Source organism: Choloepus didactylus, chromosome 6 (genome assembly GCF_015220235.1).
Source record: "Choloepus didactylus isolate mChoDid1 chromosome 6, mChoDid1.pri, whole genome shotgun sequence".
Taxonomy (NCBI): Eukaryota; Metazoa; Chordata; class Mammalia; order Pilosa; family Megalonychidae; genus Choloepus; species Choloepus didactylus.
The window spans coordinates 138,883,571-138,897,335 of record NC_051312.1 but is presented as its reverse complement, the minus strand read 5'-3'; the positions used below and the strand labels follow the sequence as shown (position 1 = coordinate 138,897,335).

The following is a 13,765-nucleotide window of genomic DNA, read 5'->3' as shown; positions in this document are numbered from 1 at the left end:
CATTCAGTACAACACAGCAGGGAACTCCAAATTCCTTCCATAAACATCAAACTACCAAATTTCTCATCACTTCACTTCTTTCCTCCTCAATCTGTTCCCAACCCTGCTCCCCATTACTCTAGACACAGAGAATATAAAACCTCAATTAATTTTATATTTCCCTGTGGACCCATTTTTTTTTAAGAAGGCAAATTAGAAAAAAAATGCATTATTAAGCATCAGGAAAAAATCTTGGGACTACCCACAGGTTAGTCCCTATGTGCACAGCGAAAAAAAAAAAAGCATAGTGAAAACTGCCTTTAACAAGAATCATCAAAGATTTACTTATGTTCATTTATTCGATTTACTAAGGCAAAAAAGTAGAGCAAGCCACCCTATCAAATCGGTCAACTACCAAGATTAAAATAAAGGGGGGAAAAGAGAGGATTTGCATCCTGGTTCCTGGAAGTATTTTTTCCCAGCCATGATAAGCAAAGAGTTTATCATTTCTCCCTTTCCAATCTCATTTTACTCTATTAACAAAGTGTTTTAGTTTTGCTAAAGCTGATGAAATGCAACATACCAGAAATGGGTTGGTTTTTACAATGGGAATTCATTAACTTACAAGCTTACAGTTCTTAGGCCATGAAAACATCCAAATCAAGGCATGAGCAGGCAATGCTTTCTCCTCAAAGACTGGCTACTGGCCATCCTCAGCTCCTCTGTCCCATGGCCAGGCACATGGCGATGTCTGCTGGTCTCTCTGTTCTCTGTCGGGTTTCAGTGCTTCCAGCTTCTGGCTTCAGTGGCTTCCTCTCTGAGCTTCTCTGGGGCCTTTTTTCTGTGTGTTCTTTTATCCTCTTATAAAGGACTCCAGTAAAAGGATTAATACCCACCCCAAATGAGGTGGGTCACATCTCAACTTAAGATCCAACTCACTAAAAGATGCTACTTACAATGGGTCCACACCCACAATAGGTTTACACCCACAGGAATGGATTAGCTGATCTTTTCAGAACATGATCTCTTCTGGGGTACATACAGCTTCAACTACCACACAAAGAAAGGAGCACTGAGTTCCATAAAACCATATAAAACAGGGCAAGTATGGGAGCAGCAGAGTCTCATTTAGGCCAAAGGACTAGTTTTCCTTGACTCATTGCCTGGTTTCTATAAGCTCTAGAGTAAGGTCACAGACGTGATCAACTTGTAAAGGATCTGAGGCTTTGCAAGCACTACTCTAGAGGTATTCCATCATATCCCACGATAAAACAAAGGTGTGGAGGCAGAGCCAATTTCCCGCATGTCAGCTTTTCTGCTCAAAGGCCTGGAATTTTCCTTCTGGCTACTGCAGTGGCCTGCTGTCCTCTCTGTTCCTGGGCTGACAGTCAAACGTGCAAACAGATGGCGAGCAGAAGGCAGGTAACCGTGAAGGAGGATGCTGTGATTTCATCAGTCTCACAGAAATCCGACCTGTTAACAGGAGTCCACCCAGTTCCAAGGCAGCCCCCCAAATGACCAAAAACTTCCGCCTTCCCTGTTCTTCAAGGCACAAGGCCTGTGTGACCCAGCCTTGCATGGTGAACACAAGCTGACAGTGGTAGGAGAGCGGCTGAGCCAGAAGCACCTGCATAGATTTTACAAAGCAATCTGTATGTCTTGACCTCAAAGCAGTAGGGAGAGAGCTACCAGCTATAGAATAGACGATGGGGCAGGGGTAAAAGGGGGACAATACGAGGCTTTAATGAGAAAGGGGGGAAGGAATATATTCCCCCAGAGCCCAAAGAAAATTCCAGGAAGACAGAAAAGGGAACGACACTGAAGGGGAAAAGGAAAGAAGACTTGATGCAAAGTGTCTAAGAAGCCATGAAGTCCATACCTCCACTGCTTTATCAGAAAGGACTTTAAATACTTCCTTATAAGATAAATATCTCCTTGGTGTATTCTACACATGCTTTTTGAATTAGAGAGCAGAAGTTCCCTCTCCTGCAATTTCAGCTCATTCCATTTTGCCTAATGTTTAGTAAATAGAGAGAAAGAAAGGGAAAGAGAACAAAAAATGCCTCATCATTCTCTTCTCCAGGGCAATTATTGTCCTAGTTACTTTACCATAGGTATTGTTTGGTTACTCTTTAATCACTGGACTTATGCACCAAGTTGAGGAAAAAACAAAAACAGATGCTTTAAAAGAGGCTAGAGTGAGTTTCGACAGGGGAGTGGAAAAAGGGGAGAAGGGAGTACTCGTGCTGGTTCTCAGAGGACAGCTCAGAGGCCGGACACTGACACAGCACCTGCTTCTTTAGGAAGAAGAGCTTCCCTGGCAGCCGCCTCATGGTGGGAAGAGCTGCAAGGAAACCAAGTCAGGCTGTTTCAAACCCTGGTCAGATACACTCCCCTCTGCTGCACCATGGGATATGTAGTTCTCTGAGTAAAGGCAGTCGTGCGGCCATGTTTGCTTTACTACACAGAGTGCACCTTGGGTCTCAGTGCCTGTCCACAGCCTACATGCATATGTCAGATTCCTCTTTCTCAGACAGGTAAAACCCCTTCTCTCTAGAGTCCAGGTGCTGACTGTAAACTGAAAAGATGACAAAGAAACAGGGAGGGATTCACTGAACTGCAGGAGACTAGATAAAAGGAAGACCTTGAGAGGCCACATGGTGTACATACAGAAAATGACAGCTTCTCTCGAGAGCGGAAGAGTGAGACAGAAGACAGAAAGAGAGGGAGTGTGAAGGAGCAAGAGGGGAGCGTGTGCCTGTTCCTAGACGTGTGCACGTTGCCTGATCGAGTGACTGGAAGGTGACCTCACTTGTCTTTTGCTTCAAGGGGTCGTGGAGCACAATGGTGATGAGCATGCTTCTCAAGCTCGACCACTCAGGCTTGAATTCTGACTCGACCACTGTGTGACTGTCGTTGGACAAGTTACTTAGCCTCTCTGTGCCCCCCACCCCGTTTCCTGATCTAAGACCAGATCACAGTATCACTCACTCATGGGCTACTACAAAGATGAACAGAGATAACCTGTATGTAAGGGCCTTAGAACTGTGTCCGGCACACAACAAGTACAACACAAGTGTTAGGAGCTTTTTTGTGTGTGTCATTCAGTGAGTCACTTCCAGTCTTCCCCTAATCCACGTGACACTGGAGCAGGAAATTTTAAATCTCCCGGAGAGTTCATGATGGCAGAGGTATATAAGGGGCAGAAGACAAAAACACCTACAACAGTAGGTAAAGAATGGCATTGAAAAGGTGGGGCAAGGCAGTCATTAGAATAAAGAAAAGGCTGAGGATCTGGGCAAACAATTATAACCAGAGACAATTTGGCGTAGTACTGAATGGTAGTGGACATTCAGATGGACATGTGGGGGAACTTGAGTCAACGAAGAACAGTTAGAACGAGACCAAAGATGGAAAGAAAGGTCACGAAGAAAATTACAGAAATTGATAGGGTTGGAAATGGGAGGAGAAAAGAGATGGCAACTAAAGACTGAGAGTGGGCATTTCAGTAAGAAGATCTTATTGAAGGGTCTGAGAGAAGCTGTGGATGAATAAAAACTACCCAACGTGAGGAAAGCTAGAGAGCCAGGGGTTAATGCTGGAGAGTTCATGTCAGAATTGGCCTTGCCAAGCTAAAACGATCTCTGGAGAAGTCGGGTGCAGTGGGGAGCATGGGAAGAGTTTCTGATGCTGTCAGGACAAGGAGGGAGTGAGATGGGAAGTGAGGATTAAGAAAAGAAAATCACTAAGTCTTAGGGGCCAGTCGCCTGGAATGGTGCACCCTTAGCTGTAGGGAGACATTAAAGAAGAGCAGAAGGGCTGCTCAGGTGCAACTCGTGGCTGCACTGACAAACGGGGAATGGGAGGCCATCAGCTTCCCACAGTGGGTTGCTTCCGGATGCTCTTACCTTGAACATTTTGAGGGTCTTTGCTAATATCAGTGCTTGTCCATGCCTGAGTTCCTTAGGGTAAAACAGTAAGAAAGGCAAAGGGGAGCCCCATCCTCTTAACCACCAGCCCTCCCTGAGACCACACAAGCAATAAGAATGTTAGTGATACAACCTTTGACATCAGCCTCTGGAACAGGAGAGGGCAGGGTAGCACAGTGGTTGAAATCTAGGGTCACGCGCCTGGATCCAAATTCCAGCTCCACCATTTAATAGCAGCATGATCTTATGCAAGTTACGGAACATCTCTAAGCCTCAGCTTTTTCATCTATAAAATGGAGGTAATAATAATAATAATATTTCAGAATAACATTTCATGGAGAAAGGGTGAAATTTAAACGAGAGCACAGTGACTGACATATAATAGGCATTCAATGAATGTTAACAAAAATAATGTTATCGTCCCATCCTCCTACACCTGCACTGGGGGCAAATGCAAAGTGAGCTCTGGTCTGATCTCCTTCTCTTACCTACCATCTCCAGGCCCAGTCACACCCCCTCCAGCCAGCAGCTGGTCCCTGTACTGTAATTCTAAATGACAAATTTGTGACAGCACTTCAAAAATGGAAAGGGTCACAGAAGCATAAGGCAGATAATTCTCCCACTCCCTGCCATAGCAGTATACCCTTTTGCCTATACCAATTTTCACAAAAGTCCCACAGCCGGGCTGCAGATGACTTCCGAGCTTATCACACAGGGGGTCGGGATGAGACTACATGAGAAGCCACAGGATGAACTGGGCAGGGGATCAGCAGGGAAGGGGATGGGACTGATGACACTGCCTGGACCTTTTACGTGCACACACGAAGCCATCTCACCAGTAAACAGGCTCCTGCCGACTGGGGAGGCAGGTGCTGGGGGCAGAGTCAGGACGGAAGATGCCATTGGGACATCACTGGGTGCAGGCCACTGGGGACACCCTCTATGTACTGATCCAGCTGAGAAAAAATATGATAAGACAGGGGACAGACTATGCTCACTGATCCCTGGACAGTCCAGTACGAAGCAGTGGCCTCAGGAGTCCTGCTGGGGGAGAGTGGTTTCCTTCTCCCGTCCTTTCTCTGTAGCCACCAGTACAGTACATGGGAAAGGTAAGTGGGAAACTGGGAAAGCCTCCAAGTCAAGAGTCTTGTCCTTTAGCGCTCACGTCTCTTCTAGATTATTGGGAACAAGGTTGAAAGATGCAGCTACGGGTCTCTGCCAAGCCCTGGACCTGTGACTGCAAAGGAGATGCAGAGCCAGCAACACACAGAAGAAAATGCGGAGGGGAATGCTTCCAGAGCATTCTTCCTAGGGATACCAGCCCTGGCTTGGAAGTCTTGTCGCTACGGCACTTAGGTGCACTTAGCCCTTGGGTAGGAAGGTAAATACGGGCCAAGGAAAATGCTGTTTAAATGTCCAAGGAAGAAATCACTGGCCCCAGAGGAATCTGAGGGGAGGAGATAAGAAGAACTCACAAATCCATAGGCACAGCTCCTCCAACCAGCAAGTCTTCCTTTTCTTTGGCAGATCCCTCCTCCAAGCCTCCTGTCTTCCTACAAGGCTAAGTGGGAGTCGTCCTGCCAGAAGACACCCCTGCACCCCCATCCCCAGGGTTGCTGCCCTTGCCTTCTGCCTGCTGACTCAGGTGTCCACTCCCTCCTGTCCGGGCTCAATCAGGGGTGCTGGGAAGCCCCATGGAGAAAGAAAAAGAAAGGTGGAATACTTTGCCACTCATGAAAATACCTAAGGGGAATAAGGAAAGGGGACTCCCCCTGGTACCTGCAGAGAGATAAGAGTAACAACAGCTCAGTTCTGGGGCTTGGGCATAATCATGAAACCAAAAAGAAAGAGATGTTGTCAAAGAAAGAGACGTACTGGAACTTTCTTGCACACAGCTTGTTAAAATCCTAAGGCACTTCTCAAAATCAACAAAGTTGATGAAAAGATTAAACAACAACAACAACAAAAAAACTACTTGGCCCTAAGCCATACTTAACAGGATTTGAAGTTCAGAATCAATGAGGTCCTACTCTCTTCTTGTTGATTCTTTCCTAAACTCCCTGGGCTTGAAACTTTCCAAGGGGTAAGCTTCACTGTAGATTCTTAGAATCTCTCACACACCTCCATATCTGGAGTTTCTGTGTGAGGAATTTGGCAAAGAAAGTACCATCAGATCCAAGGAAAAGTGGAAGGTTCTACACTGGATCCCAAGCGCTCCTATAACCACGTGTCTTTGCTCAAAGGGAAGTCAACTGAACGTTGTAACTAAGAACCTGGGCTCTGGAGTTGAATCCCAGCTTGCCACTTACAAGCTCTGGAGCAGGAGACAATCCAAGCCTCCGTTACCTTATCCAGAAAATGGGTTGCTATTGTGATTAAATAAGATTGCACATGTAAAGCACAGTGTCTAGAACAAAATAAGCCCTCAAAGTAGTAGTTATTACTATAAATAACAAATAATACCTCAGAACTCAGATTGTTTCCACGAACTAAGCACACAGTCACGTCACAGTGTCTTGGTTTCACACCTCAAGGTATGTGCTCGTAGATTCCTTTGCTCAATTAATTTCTTTAGCAAATTTCCCACAATGGAAGTTATTCACAGAGAGGCAAATGACCATTTGAATAGGAACTGAAGAAGAAATTCATGAGTTAGGAAGGAATACAGAATAGATGCCTCCTTGAGTTCCTTCTTAACTGCCCCGTCTGTAGGTCTCTGTCCTGTACCGTCAGTCAGATGTGACTCCACCCCACTGTTTAAGATGCCCAGAAAAGGAAACACGGGTCACAGATATTTCATTTCTAGCGAACAGGGAGCTGAGCAGCTAGAATTGTTCACTTTGTGGATATCACAGCAAGTCTGTGGTGGGATCAAATGAATGAAGCAGGAGTTTCAAAAGTCCAACCCTAAATTCTATTTACTAACTTACCCATCTTGCTCGTATAAAGAGTGACACAGGGAGGTTTTGTTTTGGTGGGTAGGGGAGGAGTAGGCAGGTGTGAACTCACAAACACTGTCCACCACCTCAACCCCTCACCCCACACCCCTGGGCCATTTTTAACCAGGGTTACCATGATAGGTTCTTTGCCTCCCCATGGAAGTTTCACCTTCAGCCTAAAGAGGAATGGGAGAGAACCCAGCAGTTAATTACTTGTGGCTCCCATGCCTGAGGATAAGAAGAAAAGAAGCATTGAGCAACCTGCATGACTGGTGACAGATAAGATGGAATGGTTAATTTAATTACACACCTAACCACCTTTCTCCTTGCTGTAGAATGGTGACTCGGGCTTCCGAGAAGACAGGTAAGGGAAAAAGAGAAGCTGTGCACTCATATGAGTGTCCCCAGGCTGGGCATAAACAGACACCAGAGGCTCCCTAAAATTGATGTCACAGGCCAGGAATGGGAGGGACACCTGGGCCCTTCCCTGCTCCAGCCTTGGGAAATGGTGTGTTTGACACCAACTGAAACAGGGATCATAGAAGGCTTTGGGGCTACATGGCCTGTTCCTCAAAGCTTGGTCCAAGACCACCTTGGTCAGAATCACCTGGGACACGGCCAACTCCAGTCCACACAACTCAGAATTTGAGCGTGGGGCCCAGGAATCTGCATACTGGTTATGCTCTGCAGATGATTCTGAAGCACATTAAAAGGTTGAGGACCACTGCCTTAGAACCATGGTCTCCCCAGGAGGCCGCTCATTTCCAAAGGAGCATGTACAATTCTCCATGGCAGTGCAGAAAACACGTATCAGAACTTATATGTTTATATTTATTTTTATCTCATCCTTTAAAAATTTAAGTACATCATACATTATGCAAAATGTTTTGTACAATAGTTATGTATAAAATAAATTTGTACATCTCTTTTGGCAGTACATGCTCAAAACATTTTTACTGACAGGGGTTTGCAACCAAGCTGGAGTATCGATTCCTGGTGCAAAGACTTCTTCAACACCTAAGTGAGAAAGCAAGGAGTGGGTCCCACAAACGGCCACTCTAAGGTTACCTTATTAATCAGCGAGGTGTTGCGAAGAGAACTCAGGGGTTCTGGACCCCGACTGCATCTCAACCCTGGAGGAAGAGGGAGGCAAAGACTGCAGTACAAAGCAGGGCTGGCTGAGCTTGAATTCTCTGCCTTGAACCCCTGAATTGTCACCCACTCACATGCCCTCTTCCCCCTGGCTCGTGGGATGACGGGATCTCTCCCTCTGGAAGTAGGGAATCAGCTGGGGAATGAACTTCACCATCCACCCTGCCCATTGTCCAAACAGAAATCCCAACTACAGCATCAGCAGAGAGGGAGTAGTTTGCTGAGTTGTAACTAATAACACCCCCCACCACCTCCCTTTCTCAGGCAGAAAAGAAGAAATGCCAGGGTAAGAGAAACACAGAGCAGGTGATGGTTACACCTGCAGACAGTTCTGCTGACAGCAAAAGCAGGATTGCCAGAAAGGAGCTATAAATGGAGAACTCCAGGAGGGAGGGAACAGACAGAAGTGCCTATTTGCTTCTCCGCCCTGCACCCCAAAGTCAGAGCTTAGCCCAGACCTGAAAAACGTCCTATTCCTCTACTCTCCGCAGGCCGGATACACTGTCTTCCACAAGACCATTTGCCCCACCTAAGCGGCTGCATGTTTAGATCAGAAGAAGGGGAAAACATGAGGGGCAGTCACAGATCAAACTACATCTGTTACCAGGGAAATCTCACAAAGATTAATAGCTGTATAAGGGCTAGTCGGTGGCCCTCAATTTGGGTCATTGTCACAGAATCCCATGATCACAGAATGCCAAGGCTAGGAAAAAACACACCCTGAGTTATTCAGTTGTTCATTTCTCACTGCGCAAACATTTACTGAGCCCCTACCATGTGTCAGGCATGTGCTACGTGTTGGGTACACACTAGTGAAGTGTGTACCCAACTTCCTGTTCTCATAAAGCTTAAGGATGACTGCAGGAGACAGACAACATCAAGTCAGCAAACAGACATATTTATAACATGTGGTAAGTACCGAGACAGAAAGTAACCCAGTGTGGTGGTGCAAGTGAGGGGGAGAAAACCTCCCGGGACAGGGTGGAGAGAGAAGGCCTCTGAGACGATGACAGCTTACAAGTGGGGAAACTGAGGCATGAGCGGCATGTCGCTAACAGAGAGGAAGGCAGAGCTTGGGTCCTGCTGGGCGATTTGCGCTCTGCTTGTGCTCCCTCCGGCACCACGCTGCCCTAACTTTACAGTGAGAACACCCGGGACCCCTTTAGGAGTTATGTACGATGAAATGCATCCGCTGCAGCATTTGACTGAAGTGAGCCTTTTCCAAAACTGGGGCTCTTCTGAAGCAGCTGAGGCAGCGCCTCTTAGTCTGTGCTCCCCACAGAGCCCCGGCAGGGCCACCTGTGCATGGAGAGGCACTTCCACATGCCCTCAGTTTGGTGGGTTCTCTACCCCACCCTCAAGCAGCTGCCGTTCACCGGGAAAGTGAGGACAGTTGACATGACCGGCTTCCCCTGGCAACTAAGATATCATCAAATGCAAATCAGTGGACTGACTTGCGGTTTACCCATACCAAGTTCTCAAACTCCAGTTCTCTAGGAGCTCAAAACTCACCCTCCCCTTTCCGGGCAGGCTTAGCCTAAGCCTAGTGTTTGCTGATAGTAATAATAATAATAACAAAAGCTACCATTCACTGCGTGCTTCCTATGTGCCAGACACGGTGCTAAGTGCTTTTCCTAGTTGAGCTCATTTTGATTCCCGCAGTTACTCCACGAAGTAGCTTTAATTATCTTCATTTTCCAAGGAAGGAAACAGGTTCAGAGAGGATAAAATGATTTTCCAATAACACTACAGAAGGGATTGCACAAGAATTTAAACTGAGGCCGCTGGGTCTTCAAAGTATTTCTGAGTTCCACACAAGCACTGCTGGCAGAATCCTGTCCCTGCCACCAGCATTGTATGGTGGGACCCAATTCTGCTGTCACCTGTTGAGTCCCTTTGCAAGACGCTGCCCTGGGTGCCTGAGATGTCTTCATCTACTCAAGAGTGAGGAATCAGCCCCTGTTCACCAGCCTTGAAATTTCTGCCCTGAGAATGCCCCTGGGGAGAGAACTGTTGTTCGCTAAACAATCTAAGCCTGTCAGCATCTAAGCCTGTGTGTGTGTGTGTGTGTGTTTTGAGAGAGAGACACAGAGAGATTCAAGATCAAGTCACCTACTACCTCCAGTGTCACTGTACTTTTCTTTTGCCTTCCTTTTCTTTTTCTCACTGCTTGCTTTCTCTTCATGCACAAAAACAGCTGCCCATAAGCTTACCTGCCCCTCTCTCCAGCTTCCAAATTTAACTCAGACCCTAGGGGCTGGAGTACCTTCCTCCTCCAGGAAATCTCCTCCTGCTGCTTCTCACAGAGGCCAGGACACAGAGCGTCTAGCACCGCCCCATGATCCTGCCCGCTTGGTGGCCCACTCCCCACATTAGGTCGAAGCTCCCACAGCTGGTTTATGCTCACAGTCCCCGCAGCCCGCTCCAGCATCTCTGGTATCAGCACAAAGTGGTCAAACCAGTGCATATGAGAAGTGAAGACACCAAGTCAACACCTCCCAAAACCTCCCTCTTAGGTTCCCTATCACCAGCTATACCTGCAAGCACACCAGCCAGAGACCTTAAACCAGGTGGAAGGCACCTTTCCTTGGGGACCTCCAAGTTCTTTGCCAATTGAAGCATTTTGCCATAGGAGAGGAAAAGAATTATCCCTGGGCAGTTAGGAAGGAGGTCCCGGAGAGCCAAGTCTCCTTCTGGGGAGGTGCACGGAGAGGCAGACAGAATCTCCCAGTCCAGCATTCCCTCCACACCACAGGCTGCACAGCTTCACTCGGCTGGACCCCCTTCACCCTTTATCTTCAGCCTCTTCCAACAGCTCACTGTCTCCCTTTTGGGTACCATCACTTGGCAGGAACTACAAAACCTCCAAATATAGGAGCCAATCCTTCCTCTGTGGAGAGCTCCAAGTGATCCCAAACCAGCCAAGGGCAAAAGTCCTTGTGCCCTGATCCAAGGACCCCTGCCACCTACTTGGCTCGGAGAAAGGACAGCTTCTTCCTCAGGGAGGAGATGTGGTAGTGACAGGCCTGCTTGACAGCTGTGCTGCAAGAGATGGTCTTGGCGTGCACATTCTGGATCATGCTGGGCTCAGGGCAGGGCTGGGCCCATGGCACCCTGGACCTCAAGGGCTGGGGGCTCTGTCTGGAGCTGTGCAGAGGTGCTGTCACTGCAGTCTCCCCAGCTGTCGACTGTGGGCTCCTGCACATAAGCTCTCCCTGCCTGCCATTCAATACCAAATGCGGGCAGGTGGAGAGCCCAGGGTGGGAGAGCCTCAGCTTCCAAATTACTAGGATCCCCTCTGCCCTCTGCCCAAGTCACAGCTCTAAGCAGAGCCCTCCTCCATCTTTCCGCGTCTGGCAGCACTCTGGGAAGTGGGTGACTTTCCTTTCCTCCTTTGTCCTCAGACAGGAGGATGGAGATGAACCTGCAGGCGATGTCAGCTGCTGGGGCTAGGAGGAGGGGGAGTGCCGCCAGGGCTCCCAGAGGGTTTGTTCCTGGGCTCCTTCCTCAAGGAGGGAGCTGCCTGGAGAGATCACCTGAGTGTCCACAGGGGCAGGTAGATGGAGCTTTATGCAGTGCTCTGGAAATAGGCTATTTGGGGACAACTGTTGGGATAGAATAAACAGAATTGAAAATATCTTTCCTTCTAATAGGAAGCCATATGTTGGGCCTGGATTCCAGTCCTGCCTCACTCCAGACACTTGCCATTTGACCCCAAATGCCAATAGTTCATTCTCCATTCATTCATCCATGACTTCCACAAACACTTCTTGACCACTTACTCTGTGCCAGATACAAGAGAGACAGTTCCTGTCTTCCAGGGTCTCACTGGGTCTCATGGGCTGATGATGATGGTGGTGGGGACCCATAAGTAAACCAAACAACAAGCCTAGGACTATACCTAAAAAATAAGTGTTAGAATACTTGCCCTCCCTACCACAACTGGAAGAAATCTCATTAAGTTCCTGAGAGGCATGAATGTCTTTTAACCTGCTCAGAGAAAAAAAAATGATACAAAAATTCCCCAAATTAATTTTATTCCCATTCCACCTTCCTTGATTTTAGATGATCTTAGGAGATGGTCCAATTACTCAGAGAAAATAGATCCTGCTGCTTACTAATCTCCTCCCCTCCCTCCTCTATCACCTATGAACTTACCTGTATCCACATCCAATTATTATCTCCTATTCAAGGTTAATTCTTTCACCTTGATCCTGAATCCTAGGACTCAACTTTGGAGACCTCTCTTCTTCCTCACCAGAGTCCTGGCTATTTTATCTCCAAAATGTATCCGGGACTCATCTGCTTCTTTTTTTTTTTCACTACCACCATCCAATCGGCCACTATCCCTTGCCTGAACTATTGTAATGGCCTCTTAACTGCCCCGGCTGATCTCTCTCTACCCACCAGGGCAGCCTCCATCCTTTCTCCACATTGCAATTCAAGCCATCTTTTCAGAATGCAAATCTGATCTGGTCACCTCCCTTCTTAAAGGCCTTTGGTGGTTTGCTGATGCTCTCAGAATAAACACGCAAATCTTGTCACGGCCAACCAAGCTCCTGCCTCATCTCATCTCACTGCTTCCAACTCATCTTTCTGATCTTAGCTTAAGCATTACAGCCTTCTTCACCTCCCCTCAGCCAGGTCCAATTTCTCTGAGACCCTCCCTCATAGAATCATGTTTCCTTATTTTAATGCACATATCCAAGTTTGTATTTTCTCTGTCATACACTCAATTGTGTTAATATTGTCCTCTCAACTGGGTTGGAAATTCCGTGAGTACACAGTACATAACTGACAAATGTTTGTTCAATGAACAAATGAATTATATGCTCTCAGCAATTCTCAGCCTTAACCGCTCTATCGGTTTCTACTCCAGAGATTATAAAAGTACTTATGTCTCTCCACATTAAAATACAATGTCTCCCCAATCACCCTTGCCTTCTCCTCCAGGTATCCTCCCTGTACCTTTTCTTCCCAGGTAAACCTCTAGAATGAACTCTCAATGTTCAATCTCTTCTCCCTCACCTCAGACAAACTCTCTCAAAACTCCTTTACAGTCAACAATGACCTCTTAATTACTACTTCAGAGGATCCCTTTTAGTCCTTCTCTTGCCTATCTCCTTTCTTGCTTCTATGACAGAACTCCCTCCTACTTCTGGCTTCAATGGGCAAGCTGTTGCAAATTCCTCCTTCCTTTACCTTCTGCTAAACTTCACTAATCCCAAGACTCTTGCCTCAACTACATTCTTATTGATGGGCTCTTCCACAGTAATCATTTCCAAACAAGTAGCTTGACTCCTGTCTTCTGAGCTTCAAACAGGTAGAGCCAACTACCTGGTATATCTCTCCCCAACATGTTCCGAGGGTACTTTAGACTCAACATGTCTAAATCAAACTTACCACTATCCCTGCTCTTCAAATCTGCCCTTCTTCTTCCTTTACCCACTATTTTAATAATAATAATAATAATAATAATAATAGAAAGCATATGTGTAATACTAGCCATGTGCCAGGCACTCTACCTATTCTAATGATTATACACACACACACTCAACCCTCTCAACAACCTATGAGGTATGTACTGTTATTACACCCATTTTATAGATGAAGAGAATGAGGCATTGAGGTGAAGTGACTTGCCCAAGATCACAGAGCACGTGGCAAACAGAACCACAACCCAGGCAGGCACTTAACCTCTAGACAACAACACCTTTATGTGCTACCCAGGCTAGAAACCTGAGGTTCACACTAGACAACCTCCTT

At 46.9% G+C, this 13,765-nt stretch overlaps 1 protein-coding gene across 9 annotated transcripts in view; it reads right to left on the bottom strand.

The window, feature by feature from the left end:
- The window catches only part of GRAMD1B (GRAM domain containing 1B), a 195,063-nt gene that overhangs the window by 108,794 nt on the left and 72,504 nt on the right, over nt 1-13,765 (bottom strand). Inside the window, exons 1-2 of one of the 9 annotated variants that reach the window (XM_037841783.1) lie at nt 6,372-12,101; nt 4,042-4,194 (exon numbers count right to left, since the gene is read on the bottom strand). The exons of 4 other annotated variants lie outside the window; for them this stretch is intronic. Coding sequence is in view for 2 of the 5 variants with exons in the window: in XM_037841786.1 (XP_037697714.1) it covers nt 4,849-4,864 (16 nt within the window). In the remaining 3 variants the exon portion in view is untranslated. Of the gene's footprint in view, nt 1-915; nt 4,195-4,237; nt 4,865-6,371; nt 12,102-13,765 lie in introns of those variants that run through there. 4 more of the 9 variants (XM_037841784.1, XR_005217603.1, XM_037841787.1 and 1 more) reach the window with 4 other exon arrangements.